The 20612-nt window shown below is 50.7% G+C and overlaps 1 protein-coding gene across 1 annotated transcript in view; it reads left to right on the top strand.

Annotated features, from left to right (window-relative positions):
- The window catches only part of LRP5 (LDL receptor related protein 5), a 145260-nt gene that overhangs the window by 72274 nt on the left and 52374 nt on the right, over positions 1-20612 (top strand). The window contains exon 6 of the mRNA XM_036763316.1: positions 19918-20314. Coding sequence (XP_036619211.1) covers positions 19918-20314 — 397 coding nt within the window. The remainder of the gene's footprint in view (positions 1-19917; positions 20315-20612) is intronic.

Here is a 20612-nt window from a genome sequence, read left to right on the forward strand (position 1 = left end):
AACCAAAGGGACCCTGGCCTGGGAAGGGCCCTGCCTCGCACCAACACACATGGGGTGATGTCTGGTATTTCCCGAAATCTCTCTGGCCTCAGTTTCCTGGACTGGATCGTCTCTAACATCTCCCCTGTTCCGAGCAATCTACAATTTTGTGATCCTAGAGGCATTTGGGAGCCACTGGATTGGTTAGTGACATGGTCTGACCTGTAGTCTAGAGAAATCACTTGGAGAGCTGAGTGGGAGTGGAGAAGCCTGAGGAAGACCAGGTGGGAGGCTGGTGGTGCCCTTACCAGAAGCAGTGATGTTTGGGAAGGGGGCGGGCTTAGGACAGAGCTTCCTAACCTGGGTCTGTGAACTTGTCTTTCTTGACATTCTGGTAATTATATTTCAGTATAGTTGGTTTTCTTTATAGTCCTGTGTGTTTCATTTTCTTCATTTAAAAATACAATTCTGAGAAGAGGAGCGTGGGCTTCCTGAGACAGATCGCAACCAAAAGCGTCCATGGCACAAAAGAGATGTTTAGGGGCAAAGATAACTAGTTCAGTTTTTGTGAGAAACGTGGTTTTGGAGATCACTGGACTCCCCAAAATTGCGAGAACACGTGGCTTTGGGGATCATTGGACTTCCTAGGCAGGGCCAAAGTCCTGAGGAAGAACCCTGTGATAATCCCTAGGGAAGCTGTACAGACCACAGGACTCCCAGAGGAAGACCAAGTGGTAGGCATCCCTTAATCTGTGGGGATCACAGGGCCTCCTAGGGGTCAAACCCTAAGGAGGACCCAAGTGATGGCCCCTTAGGATGGTGGTAAGATCACAAGGCTCCCGAGACAGGGCCGGAAGTCCCAAATGATGTCCCCTTAAGAAGGCTGTGCAGACCACAGAGTTCCCCAAGGGAATCCGGAGTGGTAGCCCTCTTAACACCACAGTGGGGATCACAGGACACCCCAAGACAAGATCCAGGAGTAAGGCCAGCAAGCTTCCACTGCCTATTGCTTCCCTTCACTTAACCTTAGGAAAATCCATGTGATTTGCCCATTCTCACCTAAAGAGCTCAGGGCCAGAGTGGGCAGAGGAAAGCATTTTATCACACTCCTTGAGAGAGCAGGTGTAGTGCTCACGGGAACACTCACACTGATACAACTGCAGGAGCAGGGGTAACCATTCCCTCCACTCCTGCTAGAGTCATGGTTAGTTTACAATCTTTGTTTTTTACATAGTTTTCCTAGGTTATACAGTTTATATAAATAGGATAATAAGGATACAGAAGCAAAAGTGAAGTTAATTAGATTTTCCTTATCTTAGTTTAGGATTAAGCTATGTTCTTTTACTTCCCCTACTTTTCCTCTTTAACATATGCAAATTATGCAAATCAGTAGGCCTGGATTCTTGACCAAGACCAGACCCTAGATAAGCTTGAACTGGTTCAAATGGGTTTGGCCTCTCTAATTCTCCTGACTGCCTTCTCAAAAAGTATGCGCATGCTTCGTACAAGCCTCTGACCTCTCACCTGACCGACCTTGAGGCCTGGTCTCTACTAAAGCTGGGGTGGGGGAGGGCGGGGAAGCACACCTTTAGTTCTGTGGAAACAAAACTCCTCCTCCCATTTCTTACAGTTTTGACAGGATTGAATTTAAGACGCTTGTGGGACATCCATCTTGAGATCTCCCTTAAGTAGGTGTGGGACCAGTGCTCAGCAGAGAGGCCTGGGTTTCACAGCTAGACTGCAGAGTCATGTGGTTGGTCATTAAATCCCATGGGAGCAGATGAGATTGTTGGCTCTGATCTGGTGGAGATGGTAAAACCCACCTAACATGATCATTGTGAAAGGAACAATCAGACAGCATGTATCAAATGTTTTTCTTTTGATCCTTCCTCATCATCCCCACCAGCCCCAACTGTTCCCCTTTGCATTCAGCTCTCTCGAGCCAGCCCCACTTGCCTTGGGGGACCTAGGTGGGCCCTGGAGTGTTCTGTGTGAATGTCCAGTCTCCCCCTCCTCCAAAGCTTCCACTCATCCCAGTTAGGGATGTGTCTAGCTTTCGAAGCTTGTCTGCCTTTGGGGGAAGCATTTCCCCTTTGGCGTGGAAGAACTGTCTTTCCCCTTACAGCTGAGAAAGACATTTCCACAAATAACTCTTGTCCCAGAATGCTAAGGGCCCCAAAGACAGCCCCTTTTTGTTGTCATTTCCAATGGGCCTGGCGTTTCTGAGGCGAGCGGTGGGAATCGGTGGCCAAGGGTATTCAGCGCAGTGTCGGAAGGCAGCCTGAAAATAAATTGGATTGGTGTTTTCTTTACACCAAGCCTGTACCTTTCCGTTGTCAGCCCAGACGCTCTGTCTAGGGCTTTCTGTCAAAAGGAGAAAAAGCCCTTGGGAGAAACAAAAGGGATGGAAGAAGGCCGCTAGTTTTACATAAGAATGTGGCCCTTTGGTCCAGTTTTCTAAAAAACATTTTCCCAAGCTTGGCTTCCTTCCCTTGACTGTGTATATTCATCCCAAGCATTTCTCCCACTGTCTCATTAATTAACTTGTTAGGACCAGAGGGGCTGAGAACATCTTCCTTCCCTCCCCACCCCCCACTTTGGCTAAACCTGGAATAGTGGAAAGTGCCCAAGGAAAGAATTAACTTTAGAAAAAGAAATGCATTTAATAGTGAGACCAAAAGAAACCTCCAAATAGGAGAGCTCAGTGTCCAACTTGGACAGGAGAGATTCCGAGGCAGCTCTCCGCTCTCTTGATTCCTTTCCAGGATTTTAACAGTCATGCCAGTGGCCAGCCCAGAGAGGCGGAAACCCGGGAAGCTTCTTAAGTACAGTAGAAATACAAAGAGGTACAAGGAGGCCCATGCTGTAGTGGACACAGAGCAGGTCCCAAAATAAGGGAGAAATAAATCCCTGGGGAGAAGCCTAGCAGGTTCCCCACCCCTGGCCTAGCCAGCCTAGAGAAGATCAGCAGAACTGGGGAGAGATAAGGCATGCTTGCTGAATAAAGCCAGGGAGGAGCATGGTGGGCCCAGGAGAGCTGGGTGTTAGCTGGACTGGGGAGAGATAAGGCATCCTTGCTGAATAAAGCCAGGGAGGAGAGTGGTGGGCCCAGGAGAGCTGCATGTTAGATGGTCCCACAAACTTGTCACAGATGGTCCAGGTGGGTGGGGAGAATATTGAGGCAATGCTGCCTGGTGGTTAGTGCAGTGGCCTGAGTCCTAGGATGCCTTTGTCTGAACCATTTGCCTGCTACTTAATATAAATTCAAACAATCATTTATTAGATGCCTGCTGTGTATGACACATGGTGACACTTTGGGCTGCCCCCTTCCGCTATCTTGTCTCCCCAGCTGTAGAAATGAGGGGGCTGTATTGGGGGGACCGTGTGTAGAGTGCTGTGCCTGGAGTTTGGAAGAACCAGGTTCCAAACTGGCCTCAGTCACTTACTCGCTGTGTGCCCCTTCATGAGTCACTTAACCTCTTGATGCCCCTGATCCCGTCGACCTCACAGGTCCTGGCTAGCTCTAGAGGCATGGTCCCCGAAGATCTTTTCTACTGTAGAGGTCTTTGTTTCTCTTGCCAGTGGGCAGCAAGAGGGAATCCTTTGCCATTGGTCAGAAGCCCAAAAGGGACGCCGAGCCATGGGGAGGGATAAGGCTGGCAAGCCAGTCCAGGAGACTTTAAGAGCAGAAAGACGTCTCTCAATTAAGGCCCTGTAGCCAGGACCTAAAGTTGGCCACATTCACATCCTGGTACTTTCAGGTGTTCTGACCCCTTCCTAGACAGAGCTGGGTCACTGAGGAGTCTCTGAGGGGCAGCAGGTGGTGAGAGTACTCCCCAGAGTCTCACGACACCTAGAATGGATTGTGGGATCCCAGAGGAGGCAGGGGCCTCCCCAGTGGGGTGGGGACCTGGGGGGGTCGCCTCAGAGATGATCCAATCTAACCCTCCTCAAAGCAGGCACGTGGCCCTGGCCCTAGTTAAGAGACTTACAATAGTCTGAAATAAAGCAACAGCCATGTGGATAGAGAGAAGGGTGTAGCTGAGTGTCTGAGAGAATGGTGCTACTTTGAGAAGAATTGGAGAAGTATGAAGGAAGGGGATGTTTCAGGGCAAAGAGAATGAGTTCCATTTTGGACATGTTGCGTTTGAGGTGCCTCTGGGACATGCCAATGGAGATGCAGCAACAGGAAGCTGGAGGTGCTGAATGGTGCTCCTGAGAGATAGGGCTGGAGATAGAAGTTGGGGATCATCTGCAACTAGATGCTAATTGAACCCATAGAAGCCGATGAGATCACTGAGATTGAGTGTACGTAGAAAGAAGAGGGTGCTGGCAGTCAGGTGGCACGATGGATAATTATTTCCTTCCTTTCTTTCTTCCTTCCTCCTTTCCTTCCTTCCCCTTCCCTCCTCCCTCCTTTCCTTCCTTCCTTCCTTCCTTCCTTCCTCCTTTCCTTCCTTCCCCCTCCCCCCTCCCTCCTTTCCTTCCTTCCTTCCTCCTTTTCCTTCCTTCCATCCTTGATAAAGCTTCGGGGGACACCCAGGATTTATGAGGGGAGAACGTTAATGACAGATGAGTATTCCTCTAGGGAGGAGAGGAAAACCAGGAGAAAGAGCTGTATCATGAGATGTAGTGGTGCTGCTGCTGGTTGTGGTGGTGCTGTTGGTAGTGGCAGAGGTGGTGGTGATGGTGCTGGCAGTGGTGCTGCTACTGGTGGTGCTGGTGGTGGTGCTGCTGCTGGTGGTGCTGGTGGTGGTGCTGCTGCTGGTGGTGCTGGTGGTGGTGCTGCTGCTGGTGGTGCTGCTGTTGGTGGTGGTGGTGGTGGTAGTGGTGGCAGAGGTGGTGGTGGTGGCACTGGCAGTGGTGCTGCTGCTGATTGTGCTGCTGCTGCTGCCGCTGCTGGTAGTCCAGGTCAATAGAGCATAAAAGCCACAGAGAGAGGACCAACCAAAGGTCAGAAGATTACAAAATCCGAAAATCTTTGGTCACCTTGAAGAGGAGGAGCAGTGCTCACCAACCTCCTTTAGTAGCCTCTTTTAGAGTTTGACCAGGGATCAGCCTCTAGCTCCCTGTCCTTTTTTATGAAGCGTCCCCAGACAATGTTGCCTGGCATAGTCTCTGGGCATGTCTCCCGTTCTCCTTGCTTACTCAGAGCTCATCGTGTGGCTGCTCCTCTTTGAATTCTTTCATTTCCTCACTTGTCTGGGCTGGGTCCCTTAAACTTACTGGAGGCATTTAGGCTCTCTCTTGTCTCTCCTCATCTTCCTTGACTTTCATTGTCCTGTCCTTAATCTGTCTTTTTTATTGGTAGAGAAAACCAACAAGAAGGAATTGGGCAGTTTTGCTTTCTACCTGTCATTACCGTATTTTCTTCTACATCAAAAAGCTGTCCTATCATCTAGCAATTTGTGTGCCTTCTCTCTGTCAATTTACCCTATTTATATCTTGTTTGTATATGGTTTTTTTGCATGTTGTCTCCCCCATTAGACTGGGAGCTCCTTGAAGGCAGGGACTGTCTTTTGCCTTTCTTTCTATCCCCAGTGCCTAACACCATGCCTGAAACACAGAGATGCTTAATAATGCTAGTTGACTACCAGGTTCTTTTCTTTCTCTTGCCTATGATGTAAGTTAAAAAATAAATAACCGATGTTTTGGAGTTTTGTTTTTTTTAGCATTAGTTGCTAGTCTTCCTGACACTATTTTTACTAGACCATGTCACTCTTTTGTAGTTATTCTGTTTCCTGCCTCCCCCTTTTGTCCCTTTTATGTATAAGTACATTTAAAATCTGAGTTGTCAGTGAGCTCCCTGTGCAGCCACATTGTTTGCTTTCAGCACCCTCCACTTTCTCATTGGTAGCTCTCTCACCAGAATTTGATTCTTGACTATTTCCTAGCGCCTTTGAGCCAAATTCTTCTCTCTTTAAGTCTTAAACCAACCCAGTAAACATTTATTAATTACCTACTATGTGCAAAGCACTGTGTTGGGCAGACACTAATATCTCAGGCTTTGGACTCCTACTTCTCTGTGAGCCCTTCTCAGTTCTGTGACCAAGGTGTCTGATACATAGATACTTGGTGAGAAAAGTGAGGATGAGTATAAACAATGGAGGAGCTTGTGGAGAATGAGGGAGGTGTGTAGGACTGTTGATACCACCACCATTTTGGAGTAGAGAAACTGTTCCAGTTGAGTGAAATCTTTTCTGACTCCCTTGTTTTACAGAGTAAGAAATAGAGACTTCAAGAGGGGAAGGTATTGGTCTAAAGTGGCACAGCCAGCTATTGGCAGGATTGGGATCCAAGCCTGGGGCTCCTTGAGGCTCAGGCCAGGGTTTTTTCCTAGTCTATATCCCAAGTTATGCTTAATCATCCACTTTAATCAAGGCAGCAGAGGGGAGGGAATTCTAAAATCACTTCTACCTGAATTTAGAGTCAGTTGCCCTTTTGGGTAGCAGAGTTAGCTTCCTGTGTATATTGTCCTTCATTTAATAAAAACAATTAGCCTTCATTTCTTGCATATAGTATTTCTGGGCAGTGGAGAGGGGCTGTGTCGGGTGACTGGAAGAAACCAAGGTGTGGTTGTGGATTGTCTGTTCATATCCACGTGTGAGTTGTCCAGCCTGACAACATTTTATCTTTATAGACTTGTGCTGGAGCATTAAGCTTTCAGTTTTGTAATTACTCTTGGCGCAATTATCTTGAGACACCCGTGCTGTATATGCAGAGGCAGCCATAAATGCTGGGTTTTTAAAAAATGAGCTCTATTTGAAGGCTCAAAATCTGGGTACAACGCATGCAATCCCTTCTGTGGGAAGAGTTGGCAAAGGGACAGTAGCAGTGGTGGCCAGCCTCAACCCAAGGTGACACGGCCATGGTACTCGCCCAGCAGTACCATATTTCCCAGGGCTTTGGTTCCCCCTTTTGCTGAACTCCCCAGCTCTTGGCCATCTTCTCCCTTTATATTTGCTTCTGTCTCCTCCAAAAGCTATTAGAATTTCTATTATTCCTGGGGTCGCCACACTGGTAACTTCCCGGAGTTTTCCTTGTTCCCTCCTTGGTTTGTGACTTCCAATAGAGCTGGGTTGCAATGCCACTCTTTACCAGTAGGTGCCCCCATCTAATTCATCCCATGCTCTAGATTTAAAAAAAAAATTCTTTGAGCTCTAGCTTTTAGGTTATATAAAAGGAAATAAATTTCCCACTTTATCCAAGTGGCAAATTCTGACTGTGGCATATTGAGTTTACTTGGAACAAGAGATAGCTGTACTATTCTTTTTATAGATTCTAGCTATGCTATATAGGCATTTTCCCATGGCACTGAAAGCCAGACTTGGGCTCTTTCTGAACTGGAAAACAAAGACCACAAATTTCTCTTGTACCAGCCTTTGGCCTCAGGGCCCACAACACTTGGTACAGAATTTCAGAACCAGGCTGGCCTTCTCCTTCCTCCTTTTCTGCCTGTTTTCCTTGTCAGAGGGCCCCGAGCATCTATTGGCACATCTTGGCTTAGTTTTTCCCACAGTTTTCCAATTAGGGGGAAGAGTCTACAATCGACGGGGGTGAGGGCTTTAATGTCAGCATCATTATTCCACAGGAAGGAAGACCACTGTCATAAGGAAGCCTTGCTCCCTGGGGCTCTGGTCTTGCTGGAGCTGGCAGTGACGCTGGGCCACCTTATTAAATATCGTTTCAGTTCTCCCTGTTCTAGGGATGTTTCTGTAATGAATTCAATAACCAGTACTCTCTGGCCCTCGCTCCCCACCCACTCAGGCCCCTAGGGCTCCATGAGGCTTCCCGAATCTTATGTTGTTAACTCCTCCTGGGGTTGCAGATTGTCCTTTGGTTCTCTGGCCTTGACTTGGAGAGGTATTCCAGAGGTGGCATGCCATCCCATCCCATGGCCAGGAAGGGCGGCTCACCTGCAGCAAAGCTGAGGCTCGGGGACTTCCCGAAGAGCCTACCCCACCTCTTCCAACAGATGTTCCACAGGGACAGAGAGCGGCCAGAAGTCGGGGAATGTGGCTGCCAGAGTGGGGAGGGGGTGCCGGGGCCAGACAGCAGTTCCCCTGTTTCCTTCTCATTCACAGCTGACTGACAACTGGGATGGGAGTTTCAAAGCCCTTTTTGGAGTGGCTTAGCCGAGGTAGCGGTGCCCCAGGCCCCATGGGTTTCAGCCGGGTGAATAAATCAGAGCATTTGTTTCCATATTAGAGCTGTCTTGTCCCTTATCATGTTAAGTAGGGCAAAGGGAAAAGAAAGGAGGACCTTGTTGTGTAGAGGGCCGGCCGGGCTGCCGCTCACAGCTGTGATTGGCGTTAACTTGGCAGAGCCAATGCAGCTGCTATTTTCAGCTGGGAAGCGTGAATTTTTAATAGCTCAGAGACTAAACAACACAGTCCATTCCGGGCAGGGCAGTCCTGATGAAAATCTGGCGGGCTCTGGAGAGGAGCGCACAAAGGCGTGTTCCAGCCACCTCCAGAGGAAAAGGCCTTCTTAGAATGTTCTGAAAAAGAAGGGCCTTGGGAGGGGGTGAGAATCCTCATGAGGGCTGGTGTCCAGAGAGCCCTCTTAAGATGACGAGCCTCACAAGTACCCTGCGAAGTAGGGGCTGCTTCGGCTATTGCCACCATTTCCTAGAGGGGGAAACTGAGATCCAGAGAACAAGTGACTTCCCCAAGGTCACACCGCTTATCATGTCCAATGTGAGATTTGAACCCAGGCCCTCCTGATTCCAAATTCGATCCCCCACCCAAAGGGCCAGCCTTTGGGATGTGCCCTGCTCTGCCTATGCCCCTGCTCCCCATCTCAGCTTTCTCTCATCTCACCTGACCGTGTAACTTCCATCAGGGTGGTGCTGTTGTTTAGTTCTCGTTTGTCGTGTCTCACTCTGTGACCCCATTGGGGTTCTCTTGGCAAAGATACTGGAGGGGTCTACAGCTCATTTTACAGATGAGGAAACTGAGGCCAGCAGGGTGAAGCGACTTGCCCAAGGTCACACAGCTAGTAGTGTCTGAGGCTGGATTTGAACCTAGGTCTTCCTGACTACAGGCCTGGTGCTCTGTACACTGTGGCGCCCCCCAGCTGCTCTTCCACCAGGGCGCTAGGGTCCAAGATGGAACCTTGCCCTCCACTGACAGTGCTGGGAAGCCGCCTGTGAAGACAGATTCTGACGCTCTGCTTCCCGCCAAATGCCGCTCACCTCCATACCCAGGTGGCAGGAGGAGTTCTGGCTCAGGCTCCGGCCCTGGCTCTCCCTCAGGAGCTGGAGTCAAGCCCAGGCTAGGTGAGGTCACAGGAAGAATCCTCCTGGCAGGCTTTAGAAGGTGGAGAAGACAAATAGGCCAGGGCTTCGTCGGATTCTGGCAACGATTCTCCCAGAAGCCCTGCACGTCATGTGCTGTTCGTTCACTAAGGCTTGTGGAGGATTCTCTAAAGATGGGGGGCCCGCCTTCAGGTTGCTGACCCTCGGCCTCCAAGGAGGAAGGCGGTCTTTAGAAAGTGAAAGAAGAGAACCATCAGAAAGGATAGGATCCAAGCCCCCGAAGCTGGAAGGCGCCTCAGAGGTCACGTAGCCCGACCTCGTCTGAGACCCAGAGAGAAATGACTTACCCAAAGTCTTGTGGGGAGTGAGAAAACTGAACTTTGATTTAAGGCCCGGGACTCCCAGGTCAGCGCCCTTTCTACTGAGCCAGATAGATTCTTGTGCGAGGAAAGGCTTCGGGTGTAGTCCTACCTCTGCTCCTATTGGCTGTGTGACCCTGGGTGAGTCACTTCAACACTCTGTGCCTCAGTTTCCTCATCTGTAAAATGTAGATGATAATAGTGTGTACCTTCCAGGGCTGTTGTGACGATCAAGTGAGATATTGCACATAAAGTGCACAGTGAACCCCAAAACCTGCGTGGATGTCCAGTGGTGTTATCTCTGTGGAGACCGATGGATGGATGGACAGGTGGACGGATGGCCAGATGGACATACAGACAGGTGGACAGAGAGAGAGAGAGAGAGAGAGAGAGAGAGAGAGAGAGCTGGAGTGAGCACTTATTAGGTGCCTCCTATGTACCTCCTGAGGATCAAGTGAGATGTTGCATGTGAAGTGCACAGCAAACCGTGAAACCTGCGCAAATGTCCAGTGGTGTTATCTCTGTGGAGACTGATGGACAGATGGATAGAGGGAGAGAGAGAGAGACAGAGAGAGAGAGAGACAGAGAAAGACAGAGAGAGACAGGGAGAGAGACAGAGACAGAGAGAAAGCGAGCTGGAGTGAGCACATATTAGGTGCCTCCTATGTACCAGGCACTGTGTTAAACACCAGGAATACAAACAAACAAAAAGAAATAAAAAGAAGAAGAATGCCTGCCTGCAGAGAGCTTCCTTCCTGATGGGGCCAAGCAGAAGAGCCCAGCGAGGTTCGTACAGATAGTAGAAAGTCACAGAGCAGGATTTGAACCCAGGTCCTGTGACTCCAAAGTCCAGCCTGTAGCCTACAAATGGGGGCTCACTATTGTAGGGGAGAATTCCTGAGCAGGTCCCGGTGGGGGGCCGGGTGACCTCATTACAGTGCAAAGAGGGTGGGATTTGGAGCAGTGAGACCTGGGCTCACCTCCCACCTTCTCCACTTTCTCCCTGTGTGACCCTGGGCCACACACTTCCCTCTCTGGGCCTCATTTATCAAGTGAAGGGTGGCTCCTCCAACTCCAGTCCTGCTCTCGGGTCCTGTGACTTTTGCGGCCCCTCCTAACTCCTGAGGTTTGGGGCATCCGTGTGACTCACCGGGGGTTTATCACTCCCCCCATCAGCAGGCCAACCCTGAGATAAGGCTCGGCTTCCATTAAAACAACAAAAACAACCACCACCATAATGAACCCCAGATGGTGGTGGGATTGATTAATCAGAGGATCCAGAATTCCAGAACTGGTCGATGAAAACAACACTGTGATGCCGCCAAATGAACAACCCGTTATCCAAGAGAAAAGAGGAAGAAATCTGCCCTCCCCCTTCTGGCAGAGAGGTGGTAGGCTAGGGGCCCGACGTGTTGTATATGCCATTGGATGAGGCCACATGGTTGACCCGGTTTTGCTCTGCTTTTTGTTACAAGGGATGAGGATATGGGGAGGTGATTCTGATGCTAAGTGAATTGGGGAGTGGGGAGAGTGGTATAGTGGTTAGCGAGGGGTCCTCAGAGTCTGGAAGCTGTGGGTTCCACATGCTGGCTGTGTGACCTTGTCCAGGTCACCTTCTGCTCAGTGCCTCAGGTAGGTTACCTAACAGTGCTCATCTCTGTTGGGACAGGGGTTTTCTAGCTTCCCGTACTAATAACTCACAGATTGAGCCCAGTTTGGGGGTAGAAGGGGAGGTGGAAATCCCAACCATTATAAATAGCACGGAGCCCCCTGGTAGTGAGCATTTGGGGAGACACCTAGGGTGGCCACGGGCAAACCTGAGCACTTTAGGGGAGGATGGAGAGGCAGGGGAAGTGACCCTTCTGACCCTGGGGCTTCCAGCCCTCTTGGCTGCCGCTCCAGCTCGCTGGGGAAGTGGGGGAGATGAGTGGGTCTGAAAGCCACAGAGAAGGTGATTGGTTTGGTTGAGTGGGGGTTGGGGGAACATGAATGGAGACATTGTCCCAGGCAGGGGCAGCTCCTGGCTGGCCCAGGGACTAGAGTGGGAGTTTGGGAGCCGGGTCTTCCCTTTCTGGGCTGTGCCCTCTGACCTCTCTGCCACAAGCTGTTTGTCAAATGTCTGCAGGCCTGCGATGGAAAGATGGTCCCAGTGGGGTGGGGAGCCAGGCTGGGCAGCCGAGGGGTCCCGCGGGCTTGAGCCTTGCAAGGTTCTGAGCTGGGGTCTGCCCCTTCTTTCTGGTCGTTCTATTGTCAGATGCCCTGGGGGTCCTGGAGAGGAGCTTCTATCCTGTGTGGTGTGAAGGGAGAGGAGGCAGACAGGGCAGTTTTATTTCTCAGGACTCTTGGATTACAGATGCTATAGGGACCAGGGGTTTTAACTCAGCCCTCATCTCCACCCCACCCCCCACTCACATTTCTGCCCCAAAGGGCGTCAGATTTGGAACAACAGGTGCAGAGAGTTGATGTTTTCAGCTGTGGACTTTCTGGAGGGTGTTGGTCAGTCCTTCCAGGAGAGCAGAAAGGCAGGGGAAGGAACCTGGACCTGGAGTCAGGAAGACGTCCTAGCTGTGTGTCCCCAAGCAAGTGACTCAACATCTCTCTGCCTCAGCTTCCTCACCTGGAAAATGGGGATGATAAGAGAGCCTGCCTGCCAAGGCTGCAGTGAGGATCAGATGAGATCAGGTTTGTCAAGGGCCCCGTACAGAGTAGGACCTGTAGCGACATTAGCTTGTTGAGTCCACGGTTCTGTGAGTGGAAAGGCCTGGACAGCCCACGGGAGGGTGGGGACTGAGCGTCGACCTTAGACAGTGGCCTGCCCAGCTGAGGCTGGCAGCGAAATCACTGCTGGAGGGCTTGGCTTGGACTCAGGTGAGAAGGGGAGGGGGAGAGCTGAGATCCAGGTGGAGGCCCCGGGGAGGGAAAGCTTTCCTTTGGGCTTTAGTGGTTTGTGCGGCTTGTTTGTTTAAGCTGCTGGGGAAGGAAAGTTCATTGCTTCTACACAGATTACTGCCCGCAAGCCAGCCGGTGCCCTGCTCAAATGTGGGAAGAAGCTTCCGTCTCCTAAGGCACTCCCACCCCCAAACCCGTCCTCAGGCAGGCTCTTTTCCGGCCAAGATCTCCAGGCTCCCCTCCTGGGGCCCCGCCCGAGGAGTCCCAGGGAGAGAGTCTGGGACGTCAGTCATCCCACCCGGGCTTTCAGCCTCCCTACTCCGAGGGCGGCTGCTTGTGTTATGGCTTTCAGGCGAGCCTCTCTGGGCTCCCTGAGGGGAGGGCCTGCCCCCTGCCCTGCTCCCCCTCTTTTTGGTTTGGTTTCCATCTTAAGTGCCCCCACCGTAGCAGGTGCAGAAATCGCCAGCCTTGGCACAGGGCTCTGGCCAGAGTGGGCCCGGCACCAACACTTGTTAATTAGATTGAGGCCTGAGCGTTCCCTCCATTAGAGGTGCAACGGATCTTCAGCTATTTGTAAATGGTCTGGAGGTTCAGAGTTCATTGTCTCCTGGACGTCCACCTTGTTCCTGCCTGCCTTCCTGTGAGACCCTTCCCCTCTCAGCACCCTGGATAACTTTCTAAAGCTATCAGTTAGAAATGACTGGCTAATCTTCACTGGTAGATGGAATTCTCCCCCATGGGAGTTCCCTGTCTCCATGAACACACAGGACTGGACCAAAAGAGACGGTTCCCTCGTGGGTCGTTATAAGCTTCAAAAGCTGTGGAACGGGAACTGGGGTCCTGGGGAGGGAGGGATTACCCAAGGTCACCCAGGTTGTGGGGGTCTGTGCCTCCATCTGCATACCTTCCCTGGTGCGGATGGCTGGGGATGAGATGTTGTCCATAGAGGCAGAACGGCCTGAGAGTACGTGCAGACTGAGCTCAGGGACCAAGTCTTTCTTCATTTCAGTGGCTGCTGATGAGCACTGAACTTGGGGTAACAGGACCTGGGTTCAGATCCTGGCTCTGCCCTGACTACCTTGTGACCTGGGCCTCAGTTTCCTCATCTCGAAGATGAGATGGTTGGACCAAGGCTGCTTTGAGGTGCCTCCAGGGTGGTGACAGGAGCTCTGGGTTCCGCCCCTTACCCTGTCACCGGGCCACCCCAAAGCCGGCATTCCACGAGGATTGTTTGAATTGAATCTCATTCTTCGATGTGATTTATTTTTTGCATCTCAGGAGCTAGAAGATTTCTTGGGGAAACCATAGATTTGGAATTGGAAGAGACCCTAGACTCTGTCCAGTCCAACCATGAGTGACATACCAAGTATGAGAGCGAGATTCAAACCCGGGTCCTAGCATCGCTGCACCCCCCCACTGGAATATTGGAGACAGAGATCCAGCCCTAGCCCTCTCCTTTAGCATCTCACTATGGCTGTCCTGTTTAGGGCATCCTTCGAGGCTGCTGTCTGCCTCCTTCCCTTCCTTCCTGTCTCCCACTACGTCCGGGGCTGTCTCCAGTCATCCTGATCTCTATCTGGCCACTGGACCCGGACGGCTCTGGAGGAGAAAGTAAGGCTGATGACCTTGCAAATCCCTGCCTCACTTAAATCCAACTGAGTCACAGCATCACCTCCCCGATGTCATGGTTCTCTTCAAGAAAGAACAGACAACGCAGATTTCCTCCCTCCCCCCATGGCTGGCCCTATCAATAATGCTGTTAATATTTTATATGCTCCCCCTAGCAGTAGGTTCTCCTGTGGTTCTCCACAGGATGGTAGGACTGAAGGGATCTTTGGAGACCTCTCACTTTGTAGATGGAGAATGGAGGCCCAGAGAGGTCTGGCGCTTCGCCCAAGGTTGTCCAGGCCATCACCAACAGGGCGAAGACTACCAGTCCAGCCCATCCCTTTTGTATTATGCCTGTACGGCTGTGGTTGGAAACACTCTGGCTGTGAGGGAATAGTGATTCCACTGGTCCAGGGCGGGTCCAGGTCTCTGGGATTACTCCTCTCCCCTTTATGATGCTGTCCAAGCCCATGAGCAGTGGCACTGGGCAGCAGGAAGAAGGGTTCTCTGAAGATAAATTTGGTTGGTCCCTCATTGGTCAGAATGAACCAGCTGCTGTTAAGAGTGGTCAGTGAGCTTGAAAGGAGGAGGCAGAAAAGTGTAAGGTCATTAATTTAGAGCTGGAAAAGATCTTAGAGGTCACTGATTCCTAATTTCTAATTTTAAGATGCAGAAAGCAGGCCCAAATTAAGGAACTTATAGGAAGTGACTGACGCAGAATTTGAACCCAGATCTTCTGACATCAATACCGTTGCTGTTTCTACAATGAAACACTTGGATGGCGAATCAGGAATCATAGAATTTGATCGCACCCATAACCACTGAGTTTGCAAGCAACCAGGGCAAGGACCGAATAGCAGCCCTAGGCCATGGACAGAGACACGATTTATTGGAGTATTTGTACATTTCCTAACCATTTAATACGCATAAAATGGTTCTACTATTTTTGTGAAGTTTCTGGCTTTTTTAAACATGTCGCTGGTGGTTTTCGAAGGTTACACCCCAAGCCCAGTTTTTTATTGTGTGACTTTGCATAGCCCAGTGATTTTTAGGAATGCAAATGTCATGTTGTGGCAGAATCATAATTTTAACATTCTTAAAAGGTTTTTCTTGATATCAAGCCAAAATTCACCTCTTTACCACTTCCACCCATGGGAATTCCCAGCCTCCATGAAATCTCAGGACAGGGCCAAAAGATATGGTGCCCCCGTGGGGTTGGTGTGAGAATCAAAGGATGGTCATGTGGTCCATCAAGGGCCAGGCTGACCTAGACTGATCCTCTTCCACCCGACGGCCCTTTAATTACTTGAAGATGATTTTCATACCCTTCCCGCCCCCACCCCCCACCCCAGTTCCTTTCCCCAGTTCTCATGTGATCTCAAGGCCCTTCAACATGGTGGTTGCCCTTCTCTGGATGCTCTTCCACCCATGAGCCTCCTTCTTAAGCTTTGGCTCCCAGAGCTGAGCACAGGCCTCCAGGTGAGGTCTACCTGGGCTGCAGGATGGAGGGACCCATCTCCTCCTTTTTCCTGGAAGTTCAGTCAAGATCAAAGGGGTATTTTGGGCAATCCTATCTCACCAATTGACTTGTATTGAGTCTTGTAGTCCACCAAAAGCCCAGATCTTTTCCAGAAAAACTGCCGCCTAACCACACCTTTCTCATTTGGTACATAGGAAGTGAAATTTTTTAACCCAAGTGTAAAATTTGACACTTATCCTGTTGAATTTTATCTTATTGGAATCAACCCAATGCTCTAGATTGTGGAGCTCTTAGTGGATCTCAACTCTGCTGTCCACTTGTTAAGCATCTGCCTTCCTCCTCCCCAGCTTTGTATCATCTGTAAACTTCATCTGGTCTCTCCTCAGCTGATGTTGAACCATGAACAGGCACTCTTTGAGACTGGTCAGCACCTAATCGTTTTCTCATCCACCGCCCATCCAGCCATCTTCCATACAAGAGGAGTGTGAGGTACCTTGAGTCAAAGCTCTGCTAACATTTAGGTCGTCTGTACACACAGCATTCCTTTGGTCTCTAGGCTTAGTGAGCAACCCTGTCAAAAAAGGCAATGAAGTTAGTTTGACCTAAGGCTGAGCTGTCCTGGCAAGAGCTCTTCATGCTCAGCACCTTCCTTTTCTAGGTTCACCCCAGCCCTCCCCTTAATGACCTGACTGATTCTAGAGTTTTCCCAGGAATAGAAGTCAAGGTCACTGACCTATACTTTGCCTTTTTAAAAAATTGATGTGATAATTGACTTAGTAAATAAACACTGAGTGTTTACTCAGTGCCAAGATGGATATGGTGTAAGGAAGAGAGTTGGCCTTGAAGTGAAGACCTGGGTTCAAGTCCTGCTGGATGTGTGACCTTAGGGAAGTCACCCAACCTCTCTGTGTCCTGGGCAATTTTCTAAGACTCCATGTTTTAGAGAAGGGGCCAGCCTGAGCTGGGACAGCAAAATTACCAGGAAATTCTTCCCAAGGGAGACAGTCTTTACTCTCTGGGAGCTTATGTTCTGTTCCAATAGGGGAAGACAGCCCACATAAGAGGGGGATGGGGAAGGGGCTCTAGGTATGCCAGAGTTCTAGCACTTGGCTTGACACCGACCCAGGAGGAGCTCTTAGCCCTTCTGCTAATGAAGGGGATACCAGTGATCTCAGTTTCATGACTTCAAAGAGCAGTCACAATGGCTAGGTTTCCTGCGATGCTCCAAGGCTTTCCAAAGCACTTTGCCCGCCAAGCTTCATTGGCTGCTCTCCTCTCGCCCCTATTTTTGAGGAAACCAATGCTGGGTGAGGTTAGGTGATTAGCTGGTGGTCGCCCAGGCGGTAAGTGTTGAAGGTGAGATTGGAGAGTTGGTCTCCCCTGACTCCGTGTCATTTCCTTTTCTGTGTTAACACCCCAGCTTACTGAAAAGGAGGACAGCAGACACCAGTGCCTTTCCCCTGGGATCAGCTCTAATTTCTCCTGTCTATGGCTTGTTTGGCGGGGAGGTAGACACAGTGGCTTGTTTTGTTTCTTGTCTCCCTCATTAGACTGTGAGCCCTTGAGGGCAGGACTGTCTCATACCTTTCTTTGTATCCTTGGTACTTAGCTCAGGGCCTGACACTTGGTGGCCGTGTGTGTGTGTGTGGGGGGGGGGGGCGGGTCTGGGCTTGCAATTTCATCTATATGGGGAACTCCTGGTATAGGATCTCCCTCCATCATCCCAGATAAACTCCTATTGGCACCTTTGTCATTTTAGATTGTGGTTTGTCCCTAATCACACACCTAGCATGTGTCAGAAACAGGACTGACTGGCTCCAGGGCTGGCCCTGCCTCACCCACAAAGCTGGCCTTTCTTCTAAGAATCTTCCTAGCTCTGGCTGGCCCTTGCATTCTCTTGCAAACAGACAAAAACACTAGCTCAGGAGAAACCTGGGTTCAAATCCCAGAGCTGCCATTAAGGCCCTGAGTGTCCTGGGGCAGGGCTCTTCCCCTCCCTGGGCTCCTCTTACTACATGAAGGGGGTGGATCAGACGATCTGTGAGGTGCCAGACAGCTGAGAGAGTCTGTGTCACAAGGGGATGATAAGATCTCGGTTACTGTTGTTGTTAGGGTTGTCAGTGAATGAAGAAGGTAGGAGGAAAGCTTTAGAACAATGGGTCACCCCCCAAGAAGGTGGCCTTGCTGCCTGAGCACCTTGGCAATCTGCCCTCACTAGCCCAGGCCATGTCCTGAAGTGCCCACGCCCCTGGCCCTTGGCTAAAGGCGGCATCTCCAGCTGCCAGGGTCAGCGTTGGGGAGCAGAGGTGAGCTGGAATCCCCAGGACCAGCACAGGACTGGTTCTATCCTCATGCCCCTTTCTAGGGCTGCCTCTGACACCAGCCTCAAACTGGAATCGGTCAGGGATTGAGTTGGACAGGAACAAAGCCACTCCGGGGAGGGCTTGGAGGCCCCAGTGGCAAACCACAAGCAGTGACTGTTGGTGGATGGTTCATTTATTCAGCCAGTATTTATCAAACCTCTATTCAGTGCAAAGCACTGGGCAAGAGACTGTGCCTCAGTTTCCTCATTTGTAAAAAAGGCTCTAGGCCTCTGATATTGTGACTGGGGGACACTGTGGGTATGTAGATGTGTGGCTCAGAGGGGCCTCCAAGGTCATCAAGCTCAAGGCCCTCATTTTATGTATTGGGGAAGCTGATGCCCAAAGAGGAGCAGGATCTGCCCCAAGGTCACAAAGCAGCAAGTGGCATAGTCAGAAATCAAGCCTAGACCCTTTGTCTTTGGAAATGAGTGCACTCGTCCAAATTTTTGATAAGCAGAACTTATGTCAGATGGCTAAGTTTCTGGCTGGGGTGCCAGTCACTCTTTACTTGCTCGCTGTTTGTAGGTTGGGAAAAACATCCTGCCTTTTCAGTTCCTCAAGATGCCACCCCTCTGAATGCGTTTGTCCATGAAGAGAGAAGGTTCTTTTCCCAGAGGAGCTGGGGGGTGCAGGTTAGGAGCTGGAATCCTCATCCCTCATTTCAGGAGATGAGTCTGTTTCTCGGAAGGCCTTTTCTTTCCCTCTTTGTATTCCCAGACGCTCCCCGCAGCCTGCAGCTCCTTCTGTGCACATTGTCAGGGGCTCTGCTTGCTGGAGTCTGTCCAGTCTGCTTTCCATCGAGGCAGAGCCTGAGACCCTGGGCTGTGTTGTGTATTCAAGAGCTGGCCTCAGCTTAACAAAGACATGGGTTCTGGTCTTGCCTCTCCCTTACCTTTGCCAAGTTACTGAACCTCTAGTGCCCCAGGGGAATTTTCAGAGGTTCAGTCCCCCAAACATATAATCTGTTCCTACCTGATCAGGAGATAGCTGGATCACAGGATCTTCTTCACCACAGTAGTGGTGGACCCACTGATAGAATCATTGAGGGACAGACCCTAAGTTAGAGGCTGCCGCTAACTATGAGAGGTTCCTGAAGTTTTCTCCAGCTGCAAGGTCACCCATTCTCTGATGCTAGTAACCTGGGGCTTAGTTAGTTCCTCTCCTTTTGTCATCTCCCAGACTAAATCAAAGCCTGGTTGAGGGGAGGACCATGACAGGCATCTCTCCTCCCGTAGTATCTAGCAAGTCAACAGATGCTGCCTCAGTTTCCTCTTCTGTAAAATAAAGAAGTTAGACCTCTTCCAGCTTTATATCCCTCATCCTTTGAACTGAGGTCATCGGTCCAGCTTCAAGTATTACATCCACACCCCAGCATCAGCCAGCCCTACAGTGGCATAGATCACCCTTACTACTGTGGGGGGCAACTGGATGGTGCAGAGAACAGAGCACCGGGCCTGGAGTCAAAGACCTGAGTTCAAATCTGGCCTCAGATACTTGCTAGCTGGGTGACCCTGGGCAAACCACTTAACCCTGTTGGCCTCAGTTTCCTCATCTGTAAAAATAGCTGGAGAAGGAAATGGCAAACCACTCCAGCATCTTTGCCAAGAAAACCCCAAACTGGGTCAGAGTCAGACACTCCAGAAATGACCAAACAGCTACCACTGTATAAGCTGCTTCTGGAGAATCTCTCACAGTCTGTACAAAACGGTTGCTAGCCCATTAAACTAATGTCTTTCAGGGGATCACAGACTTAGAGGCTGTTACAGGTGGGGAAACTTGGGACCCAGCACAGCAAAGGGATTTCCCCAAGATCACATCGGGAGTAGATGAAACGGCCGGGTTATTGCGCATCCAGAACGCCTTCCCATCCAGTAGACCTCAGCTTCCTGAGGGCAGGGCGGCTTCATGTTTACCTGTGCCTTACATACAATAGGCGCCTAATCAATGCGTGTTGACCTGACAGACTGACTCTCCTCCCAGGTGCCGAGGAGGTTCTGCTGCTCGCACGGCGCACAGATCTGCGCAGGATCTCCCTGGACATGCCCGACTTCACGGACATCATTCTGCAGATTGACGACATCAGACACGCCATCGCCATTGACTACGACCCCGTGGAGCGCTACGTCTACTGGACAGACGATGAAGTGAGGGCCATCCGCCGGGCCTACCTGGACGGCTCCGGCGCCCAGACCTTAGTCAACACGGAGATCAACGACCCTGACGGCATTGCCGTCGACTGGGTGGCCAGGAACCTCTACTGGACTGACACGGGCACAGACCGCATCGAGGTGACTCGGCTGAACGGGACCTCCAGGAAGATTCTTATCTCTGAGAACCTGGACGAGCCCCGGGCCATTGTTCTGAACCCGGTGATGGGGTGAGTGTCAGGGGGCTTGAAGGGGGCGGGGCCAAGGAAGGGCTGCAAGGCGGGACTGAAAGGTACCCCGCCCTGGGAGGCATTGTCATCCCTGCTGTCCCGGTAGAGAAACCGAGGCTCCTAGGAGGGAAGTGACTTCTCCACACTCTTGCAGTTCGTGTTCCAGGCAGGATTTGAACCCAGGTCTCTCCTGACTTCAGATGCAGCATTTTTTCCAAGATACAGGCTGACTTCTTGTTGCAACCCAGTTTAGCACCCACTCAACCCTTCCAGCTATAAGCCTCCTGGGTGATCGTGG

The sequence above is a fragment of the Trichosurus vulpecula genome, chromosome 6, assembly GCF_011100635.1.
Source record: "Trichosurus vulpecula isolate mTriVul1 chromosome 6, mTriVul1.pri, whole genome shotgun sequence".
Lineage (NCBI taxonomy): Eukaryota > Metazoa > Chordata > Mammalia > Diprotodontia > Phalangeridae > Trichosurus > Trichosurus vulpecula.